The 15,270-nt window shown below is 42.9% G+C and overlaps 1 protein-coding gene across 6 annotated transcripts in view; it reads right to left on the bottom strand.

The window, feature by feature from the left end:
• RBBP6 (RB binding protein 6, ubiquitin ligase) overlaps positions 1–13,495 on the bottom strand; it is a 32,009-nt gene extending 18,514 nt beyond the window's left edge. For 3 of the 6 annotated variants that reach the window (XM_040589497.1, XM_040589501.1, XM_040589499.1), the window contains exons 1-4: positions 12,857–13,495; positions 5,236–5,335; positions 3,277–3,315; positions 2,574–2,610 (exon numbers count right to left, since the gene is read on the bottom strand). In XM_040589497.1, coding sequence (XP_040445431.1) covers positions 2,574–2,610; positions 3,277–3,315; positions 5,236–5,335; positions 12,857–13,022 — 342 coding nt within the window. In that variant the 5' untranslated portion in view covers positions 13,023–13,495. The remainder of the gene's footprint in view (positions 1–2,573; positions 2,611–3,276; positions 3,316–5,235; positions 5,336–12,856) is intronic. The other 3 variants (XM_040589498.1, XM_040589502.1, XM_040589500.1) reach the window with 1 other exon arrangement.
• Positions 13,496–15,270: the final 1,775 nt, after the last annotated feature.

Raw genomic sequence — 15,270 nt, 5'->3', positions numbered from 1 at the left:
AAGCCTGATAGCCTGGGAGAAGTCAAAATTTAGCCCAGAAGGATCACAGTTGTGCTTGACAGCACTAAAACAGTGGGCATGACTCCCTGCATTTCTGCAGCCTCAAAAGACAAATGCCAACTAGAGTTCCTTGCAGTTAATGAAATAGTAATACTAAAACAAAGAGAATCCACTTTGTTGCTTTGGCTGTAGCAACAGTAGGACAGCAGCAGAAATTTCTAAGCACAGAATGGCAGTTAATGTAAGAGCAAGACAATGAAGAATATTCCAAGTATAAGCTTTTGTGCATCCTTTAAAAAAAATATCCTAACTAATTTTAATTTTGCTGCTTTACTGTGCAACAATAATTGGCAAGCTTTCCAGTGTTTTTTTCCTACTACACTAAGATCCAGGTTCTGCTCTGAAATACATACGGAAATAAGTGTTTAAAAAAATCCAAACAGACAAAACCCCCACACTTTAGATCAAGACCTGAGTTAGCTTTAAGAATAAAGCTAATTGTGTCTCCGACACTAGAAGCACTGGAGGCTGCGGTGCTTTTACAGTGAGAGAGACAGACAGTGAGAGAGAGAGAGAAAGAGAACTTGTAAAGAGAGATGCAAGGCTTCCACCCTCCCTATGGCTACCCATAACCCAAATCAGGTACCACCAGAACAAACAAGAACGGAATGTTTTTGCTTTGCCTTTCATTTACTTTAATTAGTTCTAACAAACACTAAGTCTTCCCTCCCACTCCAGGATTTCTTCCCTTTATTTTTTTTTTTTTTCTTTGAGACATCTATGTTAGCTTATGGTAAGATGCTACTCAGAAACGTAATACAGACATGCCAGGGAACACACGAGGCTAAAAGAATGTTAACTTTATTTATGAACATGTGATTTGTGTTTATACACATGCTAGTAAACAAAAAGAAAAATAATTGTTTTCAAGAAATAAAAACCCATCTGAATTAGATCAAATACTATAAACGTGGTTTACATAAATGCATTACATTAACTACTAGGGTCACTGGGCCAGTTTAACTAACTCAAACTCACAATGACAGGCATTCGTGCCCAAAAAGAACTTCAAATCAATCAGCAATATGATTACGGATGCAGATTTAGACTTAAGTGTTTTTAGACCTACACACAAAAAGTTTTCAATTGTAAGTTGATTGTATACCATTCCAGAAGAATCAGAGGCTGTATGCTTCACAGAACACAGACCCCGAGTTCATGAATTTCTAGATTGTTATCCTAAGAGCTTATCAAGTGATCAGATCCAATGATCCAGGGTTAGTGTAATGCCTCACACCATTCTAGTGAAGAAAAACCAGTTATACTTAAAATAAAGATAAAACCCCCCACCACATAGTAATTTTTATACTATAAGGACTATTTTGAAATGCGTAGTTACACACAGTATTTGACCTAAGTGGCAAATCAAGATCTAGACCATTACCAGTCAAGTATTGCTGTGTGTTACTTATTTGTATTTTAGCAGCAGAACGACAGCGTTTTCAAACCTGTAGAAAAATGCTGCCCCTTTTCCAAATGTAAATTCAAGGCGGTGGTATACTAAAGAAAGGCTTAACCTTTGGAAAATTAAAGCAGCATCCAACCCTGAAGTCACCCAGATCCAAAAACATAAAGCAGGCAGAAGTTAAGAAAAACGGTGGGGATTTTACCCACAAATGCACCAGGCTCTAACCTTGTGCCAAAATTTATATTAGATATTTTCATTTGCAGACAAACTATTGAACTAAACTGTTTCATCAAATAAAGTGGAAAGACCGAATGCAGAACTTTAGAATACCACTTTGTGTAGCAATGATATTTAAATTCAATCTATTAAAGACATTCATGTACTCAGAGGGGCCCAAACAATATCACTTCAATTATACAGTTTTAGGAACACACACCCAAGTACTTAAGGACATGAAAAGAAAGCATTTAGCTGCACACAACTGTCCTCAAAATGTATGGGATATGTTGGTTTTGGTATTCATTTGAACCCCCAAGTCAAAAGTAAGAAACAGTACCAAGTTAACAATAATGGTTTCTCAGTGGTTTTTGATAACATTTTCAAAAACCATTAGGCAAAAAAAAGTATTTAAAAACAAAAGCTAAGTGATACAATGTGAAAATGGCAAAAAATACACTCCAAACAGTTTTTATTGCAAGAAACAAAAAGCACACAACAACCTATACAAACATACATATCACTAGCTATAGACAGACAGATGTAGAACATGGCACCATGTTCAATTGTGCAAACCTTGAACCTACACGATCTAAAAATGATCATACAGTATCTGTACAACACAAAGTCATACAGGAAATATTCTAAGCATATTCAATATGAAATACAATGCATTACTAGGCACAAATACCAATATTCACATTAAAACTGTGCAAATGATGGCATTAGTTTTTACTATGCTGAATCAAATACATTGTATTTACAACATACACTATGTTTTACTGGAAAATATATTTAAGTTAAATGTTTGCAGAATTAATAAAAGGCTACATTGTTTAGAATTAAGTGCAGTGTGTAGAAAAAAGTGTGAGATTGTGTTTTTACATACTGCTTTTGATGTTCCACTCACTGGCTCAGTTCGACTTCTAGAAGAAGAAATAAAGGTCATCAGAATTTAAAATAAAGCACTTGTTCCCAACATAAAGCAGTGAAAACAGGTCATAAAACCCAAACATCAAAACATTACGTTCCAAAGTCTAGTGAATGTGGAAATTTATATACATAAACTGTTCTCTCTTGGTACATTCAGTGCAACTAAAAAAAACACCTCAAAAAAAATCAGATTTCTACTTTGTCACAAATTACTCTTAAGACTTACAGTTATCGAACACAACAGTGCAAGAGGAAGTCTTCAGTTATTTTGTCTCTGATATATAAGTATCAAAAATAAGAACTCTGTAATACAGGTTCATGTTCTTAAATAATCAACCACCAAAACACTAAGGTAGCTTTAGGCAATCTGCATATTGCTAGTATTACAATAGGTACCAGATACAGTACTTTAATTTCTAAGAAAGAACAGTGACAGTGTAGACACTGCAAAGTGCAAGTTTACTTAAGTGAAAAAAATCAGTTATCTGACAAAGGAGTAACATAAATATATGTCAGCAGCATTGTCTTTAGAACAGTTGTTTTTTTGTGGAAGCCCAAGCACTGTGTTCAGATATCTACTATATTTAGCCATGGAATTGCCAAAACGCTAAACGTGTTACATATGCTATATTGACTAAAAATAGTAGTAGAAATGTCACCTGAAAGCAGTTTCTAGGATTTTGTGCGATTTAGGAGTCCTGTGACAAAAAAAAAGGTCTTAATTGCCAGAATTTGCTTTAAGAAAATCTTGAAAATGCTACAGTATTTTAGGAAATATTACATTTGAAAACTTGCTGAGATTCCACATACTCATTGATCTGTATTTGCATGCTACTCATGAATCAGACATGCAACCATTGATCTGATTAACAAACAATTCATACACCATCCAAAGGGTCCCATAAGCAGAGGCAATTCAAAGGCTGCTGTGGAATTTCTGTACAGATAGAAAGGCTCATGCTTCCTGCCACGGCTAGACCACTGGGCTTGCAACTACAGCCACATACCTCCTGAAGACGAGGAAGTACAAGGAAATACTTTAGATTACCACACAATGGTTCTTCATTTACCTTGAAGAACATACTACAAGGAGAGTAATGCATTTTTGAAGGCCTCTCCACCACGACAGCATATACTCATCATTCCCAAATATTAACCATTCTACCAGCTGTTCCTGCAACATTTCCAGCTGAAGGAACAGAAAGCTTATTTTCCTGGTTAATTTTCAGTGCTCAAACACCAGTACCATTCATTCCTTATCCCCTCATACAGGTATTTATTTGGTCTTTGACACTCACAGCATCTATCCTCTCATTTTAGGGCAGCATTACAATACCTGGCGATGGTGCTATCCAGCCAGAAACAGAGAACGCATTGACAAGACAGCACTAAACACACTTATTTAAATTAACTCCCAAAATAAGGCCATGCTTATAAGCATGCTGTAGTGTCCAGAATTACTAGGTAGTCCCTGAAAGCACTGCAACAACTACTGCAGCAATATGTCTAAAGTTCACATGCAGAGCCACAAAAATCCAAGTTCTTTTGCTTGCAAATGCTTCATGGGCACCAGGATGCTGCTGTACTGTTTGTTCAAGAACACTGCAACTCAGTGTACTTTATTTATGGAGAACCAATAAGAGAAAGACATGGCAAGCCCCACAAGTTAATACTATGCACTAATTGTGGCAGAGGGCTGGAAAACATGACCATTCAAACAATGCTGATGTATTCATGCAGTCCAGTTCTATAACAACTACATCAATGACAGCAATAACCCTGTAGTCAGGATTGCATTTTAGTATCTGTAGTTCTAATCAATACACCCGATTCTCTGTCCTCCAGAAATCTTAGGAATATAGAATTACAACCTGGAGCACAGGTATCAGATTAAGGTAAAAACAGAAAGATAACTAGTAACATTTGGGAATGTGCTAAACTGCTTATTGAGTTTCAAGTTTGGAAAGGATTAACTACTCCACTGTACTGGCACAATAGGCAATCCACTTAATGATACTGTTCTTTTTCTCTTGCCTGAAACTGACATTGTCTTTAGAAAACTAGTAAGAATCACTTATGAATGAAACTTCTTGTTTGCATGGTTCATCAAGTGGCAACCCTTGGTCTTTCCTCTGTAGCTAGTATACAAAAACCCCAGATGTGGGGCATAAGAATACCTGCCGTATCCTGTCCCCCCTCCCCCAAATGCAAGAAATAATCAAACACTGAAAATCAGATTCTTCAGAGACAGGTCACGTTACCAGTTTATACACTACAACACATATCTGTCTTTACTATAAAAGCAATAAAAGCAAACACATGTAACCAGGAATCAGGATGTACTGGCTTTCAGAAAAATCAATCCCAAGAACAAACTCAACAGCATCATCTTGAAAGTTACCACTGTTGGGAGTTTGAACCCTGTGTCCCAGCAGGCCAAAAAAAAATGTAAGTCTCCTCTGGGACAGACAGATTAAAATCTACCCCACGACAACAAAAATTAACAGCAGCTTTAACAAGAAAGGTACAATTTTCATGTCTCTGTAAGATAATACAAATTTTAAAAGTTAATACACTGAAACCCCTCACAAAGAATACAATGCTTTATGGATACTTACATAACATATGTTTTGCTGGTAGCTTTAACTCCTCCGATAGGGATTCTTCTAACAATTACCGATGAGTTCTTGGGAATCAAGGCGTTATCATCTGTGTATTCTGAAAACAATACAAATACAAGAAAAAGTTAGTCAATTTCTAAGAATGGATATTAATATGTAATTACATAGTACTTCTGAGAATCCCTTTAGAAATCTAAAAGCAAAATTTTGTATGTAACCGCACTTTTGTTGTCTCAACACATTACTTCAGGTTCAATAATCAAACACAAGCAGCAAAATCTTGTAAATTTTTTTTTTAAATAGTTTGAATGTCAACAGCAAAATGGTCTCAAAGCTCACTAAAAGAGAGTCTGCTAACACACGAGATTCTTTCCTGACCTACCTTAAGTTGCTTCTGTTAGGCTACAAAACCAATAGATCTCTGAAGAACAAGCTACAGCAAAGTCTCATGTGCATAAACCAGATTCTGAACTCTGACTAGCTTTCCCTGCAACAAAGCAGGCACTTTGCTAAAGCACAAAAACTATGCACCGTTGCTTTCATAGCTGTTAACTTAGAAAGATTCACCTATGCTGCTAGTGCTCAAGACTGACAATACAGAAGAGAGTCTGCCATCTCTTTTTCTTGGAGCTTAATCCATCAGGCACCACATTTCTCAGCTGCTCTGTGCTTTACATTTAAATGCAAACAAAACTGGTAGTGCTAGAATTTGGATCACAGATTTGGGAGGGTTTTTGGGCTTGCTTTCACAAGCAGGGCAGAATTGGCTCAAGCTAAGGTGGTATCTCCCCCCCTTAAGCTAATCACCTAGAGCCATGAATTCTTTCTATTCACTTTCTGCACAGCAGAGACACTCAAACAAAACTACTTAGGAAGGCAGCATTTTTTTAAAGGCCTTTAGAAAACAGCATGTGCCTGAAGCTACCCATGTTTTGCCTTGGCTTACACCACAGTTAGGAGTCTGAAGAAGAGAAAAGCCTTCTGACCTTTTACATAAGGCCCAAACAAAAAAACAACTACCTGAGATACTTTGACTGAGTAAGCTTAAAATGCGAAGATCTCTCCATGAGAATGGTTTTTATATTGCACGTATACAAGCTGGATAGGCCTAAATATTTTAAAGCACTATCAGCAGCCATTCCCTGTAATCTGCCTATGGTTTTAAATATTAAAAGCCCTTACCTTTGTAGACTGAATCAGAACGATGGTCTGAAAACTAAAGATGCTGTATATCTATCTAGTCAAGCTCTGTCAGAGCCCAGTGATCACACACAAAATATGAATATTTCACAATTTATGCTCCATTTTTCAGTATATTTTTCCTACAGGCAGGAACCTCCCTTAGACTTGCATACCTACCAAAGACATCATTTCAACAATGAAATGAAAGTTTTACTTTTATTTCCAAATGATAGAATGCTGCTTCAGAAAACCAAGAAATCATTTAGCTGAAACAGATTCTTGATCTTACCCCCTAGGGAAGCAAACAGCAAGCTTCCGCTGGACTTCACAATAGTTTAATGCTGTAGGAGAAAGGACTACTAAAGATGAAAACAGAAGCTTTTACAAAAGTCATATGCCCTGAAACCAACCCCTAGAGCTCTTCTCAAAAGAACAATCTAACCCTTACACAGCCACCTGTCAGGAAAGACCTGCACTGGGATGCTTTGATGGAGAATGTGCTCAAATAGAACTGACGCCCAGGCAAACAACTGGGAGATCATGCCAGCTGCAGCTCTAGAAGCCCAAAGCAGCTGCTTCTACTTGCTGAACAGTCACACAGAGTACCCTTGCTGGTCCAGAACACAGACCATTGGCCTGAGATTTCAGAGATATAAGATAAGCCACGATGGCTCCACAAAAAGGCAGGAGTTTGCTATGCCTGTGCCAAACTCAGGATTGTGGTAGTTCTGCAAAAGATTGCAAGTGGCAACACCTCTCCTAGGAAGAGCCTGTATATAGACAGACAGCGACCAATGCATTTGTTCACAAATTATGCAAGCCTGCAGAGGTCTATTTGAACATCCACAACAGGTGTATGATGCAAAAAGAAGAATAATCCTCTTTTAGTATTTTGTGACAATTCGTTGACCACTAGAAGAAAGCACTGTGTGCCTTCTGAACAGCCTATCCTTACATGTATGCATATATAGATATATGAATGTCCAGTCCACTTGTTAAGTGCACAGTGAAGAGAGCTCCAGCCATCTAATAACAGACTGATATAAAAATGAATTCACCTTAAAAGTCAATCAGTACACATTAAAATGAATCAACTGAATAATGACAATAGATTGGTGAAGTAAAAGCTTTATTTGTATAGGACACTTATCACAGCACATATTCAGATTTCGTACTCAGAAGTATCCCACTAGCTTGGTCACCATCTCAGGGAATTTGTGTGAGTGTTTATGTACAGCAGAGTACACTGCTGAGTTAGCTCTGTGAAGGGAACTGATACCAGCTGGCTTTAAATACATTTCTTTTCCATCTCAATTATTTGAACTCATTTTGGTGATGAGATGTTATTAAAGGTAAAGTCAAACAGTGTAGACTGAAAAGTTAACTTTTTTTGTAAATAGGAAACGAAGAGAGCTGGAGCACTATTCCTGAAGTTCCTGAAAATTCTTGTTTGCTAAATCTGAATTTAACAGATGCCAGCTTAGTCTAAGAGCTCTCAGACTCAACTGCCACCTCCAGGCAAGAACCTGCTCCCAGTGGGCAGCAATATTCCCTAGCAGAGACCTGGCAACTACCAGGACCTGCAAAGCAGTGTCACTCTGCCTCACCACATGACTCCACATTTGCAAAGTGAGCAGTGACACCACCATCAACAAGACTACTTTTCACACTTGTCCAAGCAGAGTTTGAATAGAAACATTCAACAAAGCAGTGACGGTTGAAGGTAACAACATTCTTGATTCCTACTCCCTTACAGCACAAAACTTGTTTTGCTGCCAGTGATGGCCAGAAGTGGCCACCGGGCTCTTATCAATCTGAACTGTGATTAAAAATAAGGATTCAATTAACTCGGAACACCTTCAAAAGCAAAGGAAGATGTGGATGCTGTATTAAAGTCCAGAGCAGAAGAGACATAACAGTCAAACTTGCTATTTCTACAAGAAAATAACATGCTTAAAAGAATCAAGGAAAGAAGTGTTTCAAGGAACCAAAGGAGGCAGACTAGTTAAACAATTGCTACTTTGACTACTGCCTCACACTGACTTAGAAATCTTAAATCAACAACTGCATAGTGTCCAAACCTTCTTCCTGCAAAACAGGTACAAAGAGCTCAGGTTATCCTCTGAAGTCTATACTGCTTTCCATTTCAAGCACAATTTAAAAATCCCACTTTTAAGTTTACCTATAATTCTGAAAATCTGCTAGTTTTAATAATCTGTCATATGTATGTTATAAACAAGCTACTGAAAAAAGGCTCCTGCTTTATGTTATGGCCTGCTTTAATCCACCATTTTGAGTCTGACAGCATTGCAAAAACATCTCTCTGAGCATGGTCCAAAGAAGTATCTTCATGCAGAAAAAGCACAGAAGCTCATCAGAACAGAAGTCATCAGAAGGCAAGTCTATAGGGGAAATTATAAAGAAAAGCCTTTATCAGGCTTAAGATGCCTTGCTAATCAACTATTATGCTACTGGCAGATGACCTGCAGAGTAAGAGATGAGAATGACTGCTAACACACCAGACTGTCTCTACCAGAATACAGGGTAACTCCCAAGCACATATTTTCTCTCTAGTGCTTAAAATTATGCTCTGTCATTACATAATTTTTCACTCTGTTCTAATCAACACCACTTGCACACTTTGCAACAAACCAACCATCTATGTAGCTGGCATTGAACGCACTGCCTCAAAATGTCCCAATTAATAGGCTGGACTATTTGTGATTTTCACCTTCCACCAGAATAGGCATCAATGATCTCATCTATGACTGGCATAGCATCATTTTTTGGATCTCACCATGACTGGTGTATCATCATTTCTTGAATGAACTAGTTTAGTAGGCCAAACGGTTCACGGAACTTTCATTTGCATTATTATCATACAGTACTGTGCTCCAAAAGAGCACCTATATTGCTTTGAAAGAATGAGTTAATAAGATCTACCATACTTTCAATCATTAATCTGATTATAGACCACCCGATGCCTTAATGCCTTACCGGTGCTGCCTGTCCTTTCAGTGTTTAACTGGGAAAGCAAAAGCAACACTGGAGACAGCATGGTAATGAACCAAACTGAATCCACCCACAGCACCTGGCCAAGGGACACAAACCCAGCAGACAGCACAACCCCAAGAGGTCCCAAACCAGCTGGTGACAGAGCCAAAGCAGCTGACCCCCAGACAGGCAGCACATGAGCTCCACTAACTTCATGTGTTTTGAACGGATGCACAGCTTATCCTCAGCTCAACCAGGGACACTGGGAACTCCACAGCCTTTCTGAAAGCTCAACTTAACGCTGCATGGCAGCCCAAGATTTAATTGCACTCTGAGGTATAACCAAAGTAATCCCCTGCATTGCAACACAAAACAGCACAGCAAAGGGCAAGGTTTAAAAGTTGTTTAGAAGTCTTCTCTAAAATGCTATTTGCACAGTGTTGAAGACATTCCAGTAGACAGACATCAGCTGTGAGGCCAAATGATTTAATTCACTTAGCAGCACATCATGGCATTACTGAAACAGTCAAGTGTAGGCTGCAACGCTGAACTCAAGCAAGTTATGAGTTTGAGACAGTCTTACAAGAGCACTACTCTTCCTTAAAACTCTTAATCCAAGGCCAGTTCAGAGCCCCATTTTTTGGTTTTTTTTTTTTTTTTTTTGTATTTTCCTGATGAGCAGAACAGCACGTTCTCCGCACATTTTGAGTCAGAACATTACAGGGCAGGAAAGCGCACTCAAGAAACCTCACTTCTTGAGCTCACAGGTCTTCCACAATATTGTGAGAACACCCATTATAAAAGACAGCTCAAGGCATTCAAGATCAAATTAAAAGGATGCAAGTTTAAATGCACCATTCTTCAGTACAGGCTTTTTGAAGGGAATTCTGACTTTATAGAACTTGCCTCTATAGTAAACATGGAAGAGGGCACACACCCACCTGCCTTTTTAAAAGAAGTCCCAACCACCCAGTCTGCCTTCCCAGCATCTTAAAAGAGTTCATCTTATTTTTTTCCCCACTGGTATTTAAAATCCTTTTTACTTTTAGCCTGTATTAGCACTGCTCCTGCTACTAGCTTCCCGTTATGAAAAATAAGTTACTGAACTGTAAGAGCTTAGAGTACTCTGAAAAATCTGAACAAGTAGGCCATCCTCACTCAAGGTACACTTTTTCTTTCCAAGACAATTTTAACATTTAGTCAAGACTCCTGCACAAAGTTACGAAAAATGAATAGTTTATGTCCATATGTAAGAATTCCAAACATCCCATGTAGGCAGAGTATCCTGGTCTAGTTTATTCCTTTATCTTCTGAAGGTCAGTTTAAGCATCTCCTGAACAAAAAAACTGGCACACATGTTTTATGTTCTCTAGCTTCGCTATGCAAACCACTGGGGGATTTTTGTATTTCCACATGGAAGACACCCTTACTAAAGCTTCGGTAAGCATCTGAATCAGTAAAATACAATTTAAAATTTCATACTGATTTTACAAAGGTCAAACTGCAACACTACCTACCTAGAGAAGGTTGATCTTGGCCCTGTTAAACAGGCACGATGCTCTTTAAAGTATAGATATCCCTTCTTTAACTTCACCTTTAGGCAACACCACATTTAGCATAATCTAGTGAAGCAAATGTTTTTCCTTCACTGAATTCTGTTCACATACGAAAACAAGGCAGCACACCTGGTAAAACTATCATGCATACTGGAGTAACACTTTATGGGGCAACACATTTATAAGCATGATTTTTTTCTTCTAAAACATTTGCCTTGTGTTCCTCACCTGCTAAAACAGAATCCACATGTTTGGCCTACATTTGGCCTACTTCAAAACATTTTTCTTTCTGGTGATAATAACTGGACTCCATCACAGTTTATTACCATCCAACATTCTGGTTTTAAAGGCTGTTTTACATAGACCCATCTTATTACAGGTTTGATGTCAGCCAGTTGGCCATCCAGCCAGCTAGCATTTGTGAGGCTGAAAGTCCATTAGCAACTGAAAACCAAGTTCAGAGACCCTTCCGCAGCAAAGCCCTTAAAGCAAATTAAGTATTTTTCAAAAGCTCCAGACAATTTTATTCAATAATACTAGAAAAATTCAAGACTTCTGAGATGTATCTCCACCTACATACATCATGCTATCCAGTGGCATCCCTAAGATCCCTAACACTGTGCTTTTAAGTTTCTTCACAGATACCCTTCTGAAAATAGTTTAAATATCTGCAGATAAACGACAAGCTTTAGGTCCAACCACTTTAAAGGCTAGGGCTGAAGTTACAGCCACCAAAACGTACGAATCACTCTACTTAAGTTTTAATACATGAAGGAGGAAGAGACAAGAACCAGTAGTACACATTTTAAAGAGAAGACTGTTGCAGAGTGTCACCAAACCACAGGATAAAATGAATTTTAATGTTTAAAAACTGAAACGCTTTACAACTCTATTTCTGAAAAGTTAAAACCTGAAGCCTTTAATCGCATTCAAACTTATCAAGATGGCAGATTACCAAACTGAAATATCATACTAATACAAAACCATTATCTCTGAGAATCAATCACCATTTATTAAACTAATTTATGACTTTACTAACAACATTTCTTTATATACATTAATCATGAACTTTCTGCCATAAAACTTCAGTACTGCCAGGTTATGGTTAACATGTACTGCCAGGGGGAAAATAAAAAGTTAGAAATGAATGATGAAATGACGCTCAATCGCATCTCAATGACAATGCCTTTGGTGTAGAAAAGAAGTTACAAGAAATTCCGAAGTATAATTTAAATACAGAGAATTCCATGTGCAACACGGCTTTGTAGGCTCTGCATAGATTAGAACTCACAGATACAGTCTGGATCCGAAATGATGTTAGTGGGCAGTTTCTGCAACGGACACAAAACCGGTTTCCCAATGAAGTGGGCAAAATAAGCTGAAGACAAAATCAGAGTCACCAAACCCACCTGTTTCTGGAAGTTAACCATCTGTTCTATTTCCATCACTTCCAGCTTTCTCCGCCAGAATTCAAAGAAATCTGGCAAGTTTGTTACTGTAAGCTATCCTCCCACATTTCCTTAGCAATTTACCTAGAAATCCAGGCACCCAAAACTTTTGTAAGCCCTACAAGTCGCACCTCAACCACGTATCCCTCTACGCCTAGCTGCGCGCCTGAGACGGACGTTGTCACAACAGCAACGACAAAAGAGCAGCGCTGCGAGGCCCAGCACGAGCCACGGCAACCGACCGCGGCCCAGCGCCATCACCGCCCCGCGCCCCGCTTAACGCCCGGCGCCGCTCCCCGCCCGGGCCGCCGCAGGCCTCGGACCGGGCCCCGGCTGACTCACGCCCCGCGGGGCCGAGCCACAAAGAGCCACAAAGAGCGCGGCGCGGCCCCCGCAGCCCCCGGCCCCCTGCGGGGCCGCCCCCGCCGCCCCACGCACCTTCTTTGGTCTGGGCGTTGGTGATCTGCAGGTCGCAGTCGGCCGCCTTCAGCTTCTCGCGGCCCATGATTTGGCGCTTGAGGTCGCACAGGGAGATGTGGAGGCCGTCGAAGGTGACCGTATCATAGTTGAGCTTTGAGGAGAACTTGTAATGGACGCACGACATGGTCGGGGCCAGGCGGTGCCCGCTGCGCGCCGGCGCCTACCGCGGCGGACGGCCCTGCGGCCTCCGCGCCGGGTGAGGGCCCGCCGAGGGGCCGGGGCGAGCGGCGCGGACCGAGCTCGGACGGGCCGGCGGCGCTCAGAGGCCGCGGCAGTCAGCCATGGCCAGGCCCCGCGGCCTCAGGCAGACTCGGCGGGGGGGAGGCCTCAGGGCTCCATCGCAGCGGCGGTGCGAGGCCCCGGCCGCCGCCCCCGCAACGACTCCGGTCCGCGGCTCTCTGCGATCGCCCTGGGCGGCGGCGGCGCCCGTCCCACTCCTGGCAGCGCGGGCTGAAGGGGAGAGGCCCCCGCGGCCCCGGCTCAGGCTCTGCTCGCCCGCTGGCAGGCAGCGCCGGCAGGCCCCGCAGCTGGCGATGGCGACTCGGGCACCCCCGCCTCAGCCTGCCGCCGAGGGGTTTCCCGGCCGCCAACCGCACGGGCCGCCGCGAGCGCGTTACTGCGCAAGCGCAACGGCGCACCACGCCCACCCGCCGCGCCGCACGTGACCCAGCGCAGTATGACAAAAGCCCGCGTCACGTGGGCGCGCGGCGGCCCCGCCCACTCTGCCTCGGCGGCCCCGCGCGCCCTGGGGAACAGCCGTTACCGGCCTCCGCGGTGGCCTCTGTCCCCCTGGCTGGCACCGCCTGTGGTCCCAGCGGTCACCCCCGCGCTGTCACCACCCGGTATCCCTCCCGTCACCCCTCAGGCTGTCCCTGCTCGGTGTCCCATCACCTTCTGGGCCTGTGGTGTCCCTCGTGTCACCCTGAGGCCTGTCACTGCCCAGCGTCCCTCCTGTCACCCGCCGGGCCTGTGGCGTCCTTCCTGTCACCCCTAGGCCTGCTACTGCCTGGTGTCCTGTCACCCCCTGGCTGTCACTGCCCGGTCTCCTGCCACCCACCCACTTGGTCTGTGATGTCACCCGTCACCCCCCGGGGGCCTTCACCACCCAGTGTCGCCTCCCATCAGCCCCTGGGCCTGTGGTATCTCTCCCAACAGTCCTGCGCCCATCACCGCCCCATGTCCTGTCACCCCCAGGCTGTCACCACCTGATGTCCCCTCCTGTCACCCCCAGGCTGTCCCCACCAGCTGTCCCTCTCCTGTGCCCAGCCAGCCGAGGCAAGGCAGCCTGGGGGGATGCCAGGGCTCTCCCGAGCGGGGCTGGGCTGCCCGTGCTGCAGGGCCAGCACAGGCACGGGACATCCCTCCTGGCACCACACCAGCTTTGGGGGGCTTCGATCTCCCACCGTGTCCGTGGGGAACAGCCACGGCATTTCCCCTGTCTCAAAGTCACCAAACCATGTGGGTCAGGAACGACCTTTAAGATCGAGTCTGACTGTTAACCCAGCGCTGCCAAGGCCACCACTAACCATGTCCCTAAGCGCCACACCTGTGTGTTGTTTGAACACCCCAGGGACAGTGACTCCAGCACCCCCTGGGCAGCCTGTTCCAGGGCTGCACAACCCTTGCGGGGAAGGAATTTTTCCTAATACCCCGTCTAACCCCTCCAACACAACTTGAGACCTCCCATCCTGCTGCCGGTTACCTGTGAAGAAACGACGCAGCGGGTCCCTGGGTCCCCATGTGTGCCCAGGAGAGGCCCCGCCAAGGCAGCGGCTCAGCAAAGCCCCAGCTGCAGCCCCCTGGCCACAGCACCAGGTGCAGCCCCCACCACGAACACCAAACATCGCCATCCCACGGAGCCAGCGCACCTGGCACAGGGAAGGACCTCAGGAGCGTGGTGGCACTTGTCAACAGAGAGCAGGTGACAAAAATGCCAGAAAAAAATCATGCTGTTATACCTTTGTGCCTGCATCTCACAATGTCCTGTGAAAACAGAAATGACTGATGTGGGCCAGCAGTTGTGCTATGGGCACGCAGCCGAGCATCGCTCCATTATCAGGGATGTCTCTGACAGGGTGACTGGCAAAACAAAGTAAAGCAGATTTCAGATGGACTAGATATGTTCTGTCTTCCAAAGGGAAGAACGGTTAGTCTGGACTAGAAACGAAAAAGAAATTATTTAGAACAGGGAACGTAACTTGAGGAGTGGAAATAAGGAAATTAAATGCTGTGTATAAACCGCGTGAGGATAGAAAATTCATTATCGTCTTACAGTTTTCATTATACAGGCAATGACTGCAACTTAAAATATCTGTTAATGTTTTATTATGCAGATGATTGCTTTTTAGTAAAGGAGCTATTTGTTATTTCCA

The sequence above is a fragment of the Falco naumanni genome, chromosome 4 (assembly GCF_017639655.2).
Source record: "Falco naumanni isolate bFalNau1 chromosome 4, bFalNau1.pat, whole genome shotgun sequence".
NCBI lineage: Eukaryota > Metazoa > Chordata > Aves > Falconiformes > Falconidae > Falco > Falco naumanni.
This window is presented reverse-complemented; position numbering and strand designations above follow the sequence as displayed.